This window comes from Rhagoletis zephyria, unplaced genomic scaffold (assembly GCF_001687245.7).
Source record: "Rhagoletis zephyria isolate East Lansing unplaced genomic scaffold, Rhagoletis_zephyria_1.1 Rzeph_scaffold_01894, whole genome shotgun sequence".
NCBI lineage: Eukaryota > Metazoa > Arthropoda > Insecta > Diptera > Tephritidae > Rhagoletis > Rhagoletis zephyria.
The window spans coordinates 30,400-38,865 of NW_016158978.1; the positions used below are offsets into that span (position 1 = coordinate 30,400).

General features: G+C 35.4%; 1 protein-coding gene across 1 annotated transcript in view; it reads right to left on the bottom strand.

Annotated features, from left to right (window-relative positions):
* The window catches only part of LOC108365499 (DEAD-box helicase Dbp80-like), a 64,999-nt gene that overhangs the window by 15,046 nt on the left and 41,487 nt on the right, over positions 1-8,466 (bottom strand). The window contains exon 4 of the mRNA XM_017619539.1: positions 1,306-1,419. Coding sequence (XP_017475028.1) covers positions 1,306-1,419 — 114 coding nt within the window. The remainder of the gene's footprint in view (positions 1-1,305; positions 1,420-8,466) is intronic.

Below are 8,466 nucleotides of genomic sequence, written 5' to 3' on the forward strand. Positions count from 1 at the left end.
GTGTGTACACATGTATGAATATAACTCTAAAAAATAATTCATTCCATAATCTATGCTTATGTATGTAATCAATTATATTTAGTGTTTTATATGCTGCCCTAATATAATACTTTACATATATATATGCATATGTACATACAATTATTAACATACTTTCGTACATAATCTATTGACATACATTCCCACATTTTTATGCACAAAAATGCATGTGTTGTATAGTACACTCGGAGTGCTCGCTCGTCGCTCACTCGTCTTTCCTAGCAGAGTGAGTATGCAGACAGCTACTCGCCTCGCACTGCGAGCGAGGCAACACCCAACAGCCTCGCTCATTTAATAGGAGCGCGAGGAAACAAGCAGCGCTCGCTCGTTTGGCGAGCGAGCCAAACTTCTCGTGCCTCGCCTCATTGCTGCTACGAGTACGAGCTGCGAGTGCCTCGTTGTCTGCGAGGCATTGAGTAGGAGTTTGCTCACTCGCTCGCTCGAACTCCGAGTTTTTGCCCACCCTGATATCTGGCCACCCTAGCACTGACTCGCTACATTCGAAGGCACCCCGGATTTCGGTTGACAGTTGATACAGGGTTGTGTCCGTGGACTTTCCAGCCCTGTATGCGTGCTGAGGGGTGTACTCTCCAAAGTCTGAGATGTGCATTGAAACAGCAGCAAGCTTACATTAAAATATCCTTTAAAACACATAACATGGGTATTCATTTAAACGCATAAACGCTTTGCAAACGCGTAAAACTCGTAAGTAAACCGATTTTCCAAACATTAATTTATTTATTTTTCGAGGTTTAGATGAATTATCCCACTATTTAATTTTAAAGGTGTATTCTAATCGAAATAAAATTTGTTTTCAAATCCTAGTTCGTATTTTATTTTCGAATATAATGTTATGTGAAATATTATACATAAAAACAGAAGCTATATTACTCTAAAACAGTCTGCGGGATTACTAAAAATAATGCTTTCAGGAAAAAGGGAAGTACTAATGGCAAACGGCAATGGCATAAAATAGTAATCGTACATTTAGCTACTGTATGAACAAAAATTTTCGATTCAGTTTATTTGTGTATTACAACGAGATAAAAGGTAATAAATAACTACATTATTTGGTTATAATTACCAAATCTTGTGTTGCACTAAATAAATATACATAATTATCTAAAATCTGCTTAAAATTGCGGCAGTTTTCTAAAAACGTTTTTTTTATTTTAATTTCGCACACTGATAAAAATGCATCAAAAGATAAAGACTGTATGAATTAAAAGTGGCCATGGTAGTATATGTAGACATGTATGTATTTACCAAATCTTCCAGTACGACCGATCCTATGTAAATAGGTCTCACAATCAGCGTTTCCCTTTGCATCCATCGGTAAATCGAAATTTACAACGATTGTAACTTGTTCGATGTCAATTCCTGAGCGATAGATATATAAGTTTTAATATTTATTATTGCTTTTTTATATACGTAAATAGATAATTTTTGACATATAAAATAAATATAAATTTTTGCTTTACATATTACAAAGGCCACGATTTTGAAAGACTGTACTCTCATTTTAGCAGTAGCCATAATGAATTTATATCTTAACATTATTATTTACTGAGATTTTTTGTAATGTAAATTTTATTAAAAATGTTAAAATATAGCAATCAAACAACTTAAAGTTTTACATGAGAATTGAAGTCGGTTTTGTTTTTTGCTAAAAAATTACTTGTTTTTTAAACTAAATATATAAATAGTCTTTAGATGGTCTTCTGCNTAAAATATAGCAATCAAACAACTTAAAGTTTTACATGAGAATTGAAGTCGATTTTGTTTTTTGCTAAAAAATTACTTGTTTTTTAAACTAAATATATAAATAGTCTTTAGATGGTCTTCTGCAAATCGATAAATTGTTTCAGTGATGATTTCATGTTTGTGAACGCCAAGCATACCTAAACCTAAATTCAAGTACAAACTAAGTAGAAATAAATGACCGATAGGATTGAGTAAAAATCATTATATTATGTTACAATTTATTTTTTGGATAGGAAAAAACCACCAATCAGCTGTTTATAAACATAATTTATCAGACTAACAAAAGTAAGCTGAAAAGGACGTTCACAGTTGATAAAATTATCGAGCTTTTTACCAAAACGACCGAAATGGATGTGAAGACCCCTAAAGTTTTAATTTATTGCAACAATTTTTTGAATTGGAAATTGATTATTAAGTCATAGAAAGAAACTTACAATGAAACTTTGGAATTTGCGCCACCCCAGCCAGTACCTGCATACGCCCATGGGCTAAATTCTACAGAATTCTAAATATTTTCAAATATTCAAGCCATTGAGTAGTTATTTTCATCGGAGTTTTCCACATACATAATTATAGTATGTGTATGAAATTATTTCAATAGGATAGGTGTTCGTACTAGCACAATTTGAAGATACTACGTATCTTCTCTTTAAGGATCCCATTTGTTATACTCAAATCAACTAACTACAACTTATTTTAAAGCTTACTCACCGATAAGCATTTTTATTACCGGGGCGTACGATTCAAATGAGAAGAAGCAACCTTTGCCTTGAACTGTAAAGTCTTAACACCATTCTGGCATATGTAGTGACTTTGCCGATTATAAATATCTAAAATTTAAAAATCTACCACACATGGGCAGGATTTTTTCTATTTGGTACACCCAGTAAAAGGTTTAGTTATAGTTACCAAAATTTTGTTAGTGGCCAAGTAGCTNTTATAAATATCTAAAATTTAAAAATCTACCACACATGGGCAGGATTTTTTTCTATTTGGTACACCCAGTAAAAGGTTTAGTTATAGTTACCAAAATTTTGTTATAGTGGCCAAGTAGCATAGTTGGATACGGCGAAGTAAATATCTAGTTCGCGAAAGTCTGCAATTTACTTGAGACTTCTAGTTGGTACAAATGTATATTTGTTAATAATTACAAAAAAGAAAAATCCATCCAGCCTGATTTTGTACGGCAGCTGGAGGAGTCAGTAAAAGAGGTTGCCTCTATCACCACTCTCAGGCCCACCACGACTGTAGAGATCAGGGACCTAGACGCCTTAACTGACAAGAAAGAGGTCGAAGACGCCGTAAGAAAACTGGTCGCCGACAGAGAGGTGGTAAAAGTCACTGCACCAAACACCCGACAGCAAGTCAGAGCGTTCGTAACACTTACCAGCGAGAGTGCGGTAAAACTTCTTCAGGCGAAGAACATCAAAATCGGATGGATCAGTGCTAGGATGACGGCGACCACTAACTTCAAGCTATGCTTCCAGTGTTTCGTCGTAGGACATCTTCGCACGAAGTGTAAGGGACCAGACAGAAGTGGCAAGGGTATCTGCATCCGATGTGGAGAAACAAGACATAAGATGAAGGAATGTACAAACGAACCGAAATGCTGCTTATGTATAGATGCTGAAAGTAACGATATAAAACACATGCCGGGTTCTGGCAGGTTCCCGATGTCTAAACGGAATAACCAAACATGAAGATACTCCAAGCAAACATGCATAGGAGCAAGACAGCAGATGCACTTATAGAGCAACTTATTGTTGAAAAGGAAGTACATGCAGTGATAATCAGTGAACAATAAGACACACAATTTACGATGGTATGGTCGAAGACGAGTCAGGAACTGCCGCCATCTGGCTTCCCTAAAGCAGTAACAATACTTTTGCTAAAAAGGGATCTGGAGACGGTTTTGTATACTTACAAAACAACCTATTTACCATAATGCTGCTACTTAACGCCTAGCGACAACATCGGAGATTGCACTCGGAAACTAGAACTCATCGAAGACAAAGCGCTAGAAATAGGAGACCGTATAATAATGGCAGGAGACTTTAACGCAAAAGCAATAGAATGGGGCTCGTCTACAATGAACTCAAGAGGTAGGCGGATACTGGACATGGCTGTTAGATTAGGACTAGTCGTCGTCAACACAGGCAACTCTGCAACTTTCCTGAGACCAGGATGTACTGGGACCATACCTGACATAACTTTAGCGTCGGAAAGTATAGCCGGATCAATTAAGGAGTGGAAAGTTCTAGAGGATTTCACCAGAAGCGATCATCAATACATCATCTTCAACATTGAATTGGGACACCATCAAGGGTCAGAGAAAAAGAAAACTGGTACACGCAGGTGGAATGTAAAAAAGCTGAAGCCATCGTTGCTCATCGCAAACATTGACGAGAACGCGAGCCGAATCTGCGTCAATAGCGACGCTAGGAAATTAGTAAGGGCAACCATGCGATGCATAACAAAAGGGTGCAATGCTTTAATGCCAAAAATTGACTGTAATTTAAAAAGGAGAGCGGTATACTGGTGGACGGCAGAAATTGCTGAACTCAGGAAGGTCTGTCTACGAAAGCGAAGAATACTCACTCGAGCTAGGCGATTAGGACTGACGCACTAAGGGGTAGTTGAGGCAAAAAAACCGGTCAAAAGTGGTTTTTCTAAAATTCATAAAATGACGCAAACAATGCATGTTTAAATAAGTACGATAACCGGCCTTTGTGTGTAAGGCGTGTCCTTGCTCTCGGCGCTTTTGATTATTTTACACATTTCTCTGTGTTAGCATGTCTTCATATGGTGAATTACCAGAAAAATTCGTATTGAATATGGATGTTGAAGGTATGTACTCTGTATAAAAATATGTTGCAGTTAATTTCTCGTCAAAGTTCCGACTTATATTAGACTTATGTTGAAAATTTCCTTCTTAAAAACGTGGTATTTTTAACAAAAGTTTAAAGAGTCAAACTTTCTGAAACGGGCCACTAAAAATTAAGTAGTAGAATTTCAAATATATTTTGGCAGATATTCAAAGGTCTATATGTGAAAATCAATGTCTTAAAATATTTTTTGAAAATTTCAATTTTTCAAAAATTTATTCATAAATGAATTTTTGACCTTCTCATCAATTTTATATATTAATTGCTATATTTCCGTAAATATTCAATGAAAAATAACCAAATTTTAATGGTGTATTCAGAAAAAGTAGCAGAATCGAAAAAAATATTCATACTGGAAAAATTTAATTTTTTAATAGTATTAAATAATAATAAATTTCCCAATAAACAATTGACAATTTAACAGACTTCTTGTGTTAAACAAAAAAAAATTTACCATTCGTGCAAAAATATTTTAGTGCACTTATTTTTATTTTTATTTTTTTTTATGTATGTCACCGCATAACTTTGCACCACGTCAACCGATTTCGATAATTTGCAACGGAAAGGTAGTGTCTCAGAGGTGGTCCCATACTAATTTGGTTTAGATCCGATCATTGAATGATGAAATATATAGATTATTTATATATTTTTTTAAGTCGGTTTTTTTTTTGCTAAAAATTACTTGTTATAGGAGTGCACTAAAATATTTTTGCACGAATGGTTAGTGTATACCTTAGATCGTAAATTTTTTTTTTGTTTAACGCAAGGAGAAGTCTGTTAAATTGTCAATTGTTTATTGGGAAATTTATTATTATTTAATACTATTAAAAAAATTAAATTTTTCCAGTATGAATATTTTTTTCGATTCTGCTACTTTTTCTGAATACACCATTAAAATTTGGTTATTTTTCATTGAATATTTACGGAAATATAGCAATTAATATATAAAATTGATGAAAAGGTCAAAAATTCATTTATGAATAAATTTTTGAAAAATTGAAATTTTCAAAAAATATTATTAGACATTAATTTTCACATATAGACCTTTGAGTATCTGCCAAAGCATATTTGAAATTCTAATACTTAATTTTTAGTGGCCCGTTTCAGAAATTTTGACTCAAAACAATAGTGTTTTTGTTTATGTGTCGGGCTTTGTCGCCTTACATTTAAAATGTGGTAATAAAGTTTGAACCCTTGCTTATCTGAATGAAAAATAAAATCTCCCCCCCACCCACCCCAACCTTTTTAGTCAAAGGCAAAAAAAAAAAACATTTCCTTGAGGAGCAAGCGGCGGAGAACTGAAGAATTACGGGCCCAGGTACCTGCCGAAGAGTTGATTTTCGCCGCAGGTGTAAGTAGGGACACGATATCGAACCGAAAGTATCGATATGGTACTCATTTAAAGTATCGCTTTAAAAATATCGGGTACCCATTAATATCGGAATAAAAAGACTCGATTCTCCAAATATCGATACCAAAATCCCAAAAAACTTATCTGAATATAGGTGATGGTTAGAAGTGCGCAAAGCTTGAAAATGAAAAGCAACTTCCCAATAGAACAAAATCGCCGTTCAAAATCGACATAAAATTGTAGAGACCCCTTTTGTGCCACAACATTAGGGCGCACGCGACAAATCGGAGGAGAATCTCGGCCAAACACTAACATATTGTGTAAGCGCCGATCTTATATTATTATTACAACACGTAGAGATTGAGGTGTCGACTTAAAACACCGAGGTCGCGGGTTCAAATTTCACTACATCCTAACTATATTACAAATTTCTGCTCTTTAAAGCCCAATTTATATCGGGAAGAATTGTTATTAACATAATCCTTGTAATGTGAGTTTATGACATTTGATACGATACTAGGGTTCTGGTACTCGATTCCAAAAAATATCGTTTTAAAACTATCGAGTAGAAAAAATCGGTATCGAATGCCAAAAGTATCGACATGGTATCGTATCGTATTGAAATTCGTGTCCCTAGGTGTAAGTCAAGGCACTTCCGGAAATGCAGATGGTTTGAAAATAATAAAAGTATTAACTTTAATGCCAAAGAGAGCTAAGAAGTTCAGAAGGATAGTTTCGTCTAAAAAAGATCTCGTGGACTTGAAATATACAACACGAGAAGCGCTATCGTTATTTGTAGAAGGTAACTTCACAAGAAGCCAGTGGACTTTAATACAAGGCGGGCGCAAGAACATCCACCCTTGTTACTCTCTCCTACAAAAGGCGAAAAAAGAATGCTACCCAGATGATGACAAAATAACTGTTACAGAGACCAGTTTTAATGTTGAACTCCAAGCTTTGCTGAATCATACGGCTTTGCGCCTCCTACAATATTTAAAGATGTAGTAGATACGTTAACTGACACCGAAAAGCAAAACCTACTTATGATATCGAAGTGGGGATGTGATGGATCTCACCAAACTCCATTTAAGCAAAATTTTGAAAACGCCACCGATGATGATTCAAACATTTTTGTGAGCTCGATTGTTCCAGTGAGATTGGTTGTTTCAGTTGATGGTGAAACAACAAAAACCATTTGGCAGAACCCAGTTCCTTCTTCGGTGAGATTTTTTAGACCTATCAGAGCTCGATTTATTCACGAAACAAAAGATGTCACTAAAGAGGAAATAGAATACATCGAAAGTCAAGCTAAAAATCTGAAGGAAACTGGAGACAGTGAAAATCAGTCACAATATTTTGCTGACAATGGTAGACGGAAAGGTCTGCAACTCCGCAACGGACACTGGATCAACTATGCGATGTTATATATGCGGCCAGACATTAAAGGATTTTAACAAACTAAAGAAAGGTGCCGTTAAAAAAGAAGCCGTAAGGTTTGGGCTCTCAGTACTCCATGCCAGAATCCGCTTTTTTGAGACAATGCTGCATTTAGCATATAAACAACCCCTCAAGAAGTGGCAAGCCCGTACACCGGAAGAGAAAAATATTGTTAAAGAAACAAAAGAGAAATTACAGAAATCTTTCAGAGAAGAAATGGGTCTACTTGTTGATGTTCCTACAGCTGGCTTTGGAAATAGCAATGATGGGAATACGTCCAGGAGATTTTTCCAAAATGCAGAATGCTCTTCTCGCATTACCGGCATCAACTTGGAATTAATCAATAAGTTTAAAGTGATTCTTGAGGTAATCTCAAGTTGCCATGAGGTTGATCATCAAAAATTTGATGATTATGCCCAAGACACTGCCGAACTGTATGTGGAATTGTACGGCTGGCATCCAATGTCGCCTACAGTCCACAAAATTCTGATGCACGGAGCGCAAGTGATGGCAGAAGCAATTCTGACAGTTGGACAATTGTCCGAGGAAGCCGCTGAGGCGCGAACTAAGCATATTCGCAAATATCGGGTAGACTTTGCGAGAAAATTTTCGAGGACTGAGTGCAACAGAGACATTTTAAATAGATTACCTTAAGGTTATTTTAGGAGCTCTTCCGGCCGGTGATTTTAAAAAAGCAAAAACAAGTTTCCTTTTTTCCTCCTACGCGTTTCGGCGTTATTTTTCGCCTTCTTCAGGGAGTCTGTTTTTATTTATTTAGAATAAAACATAAAAAACACAACCATTAGATACAATGTTACATATTGAAATATCAAAACAATTAGTTAACATACACACATCTACCAATAAAATTCTTCATGATCACACTTACATCTTTACATTTACATCACATTTGGCACAATTATTATTTTAACATATTTTATTTGGACATCACTAATAAATAAATCTACATAAAAATATCACAGCTTAATG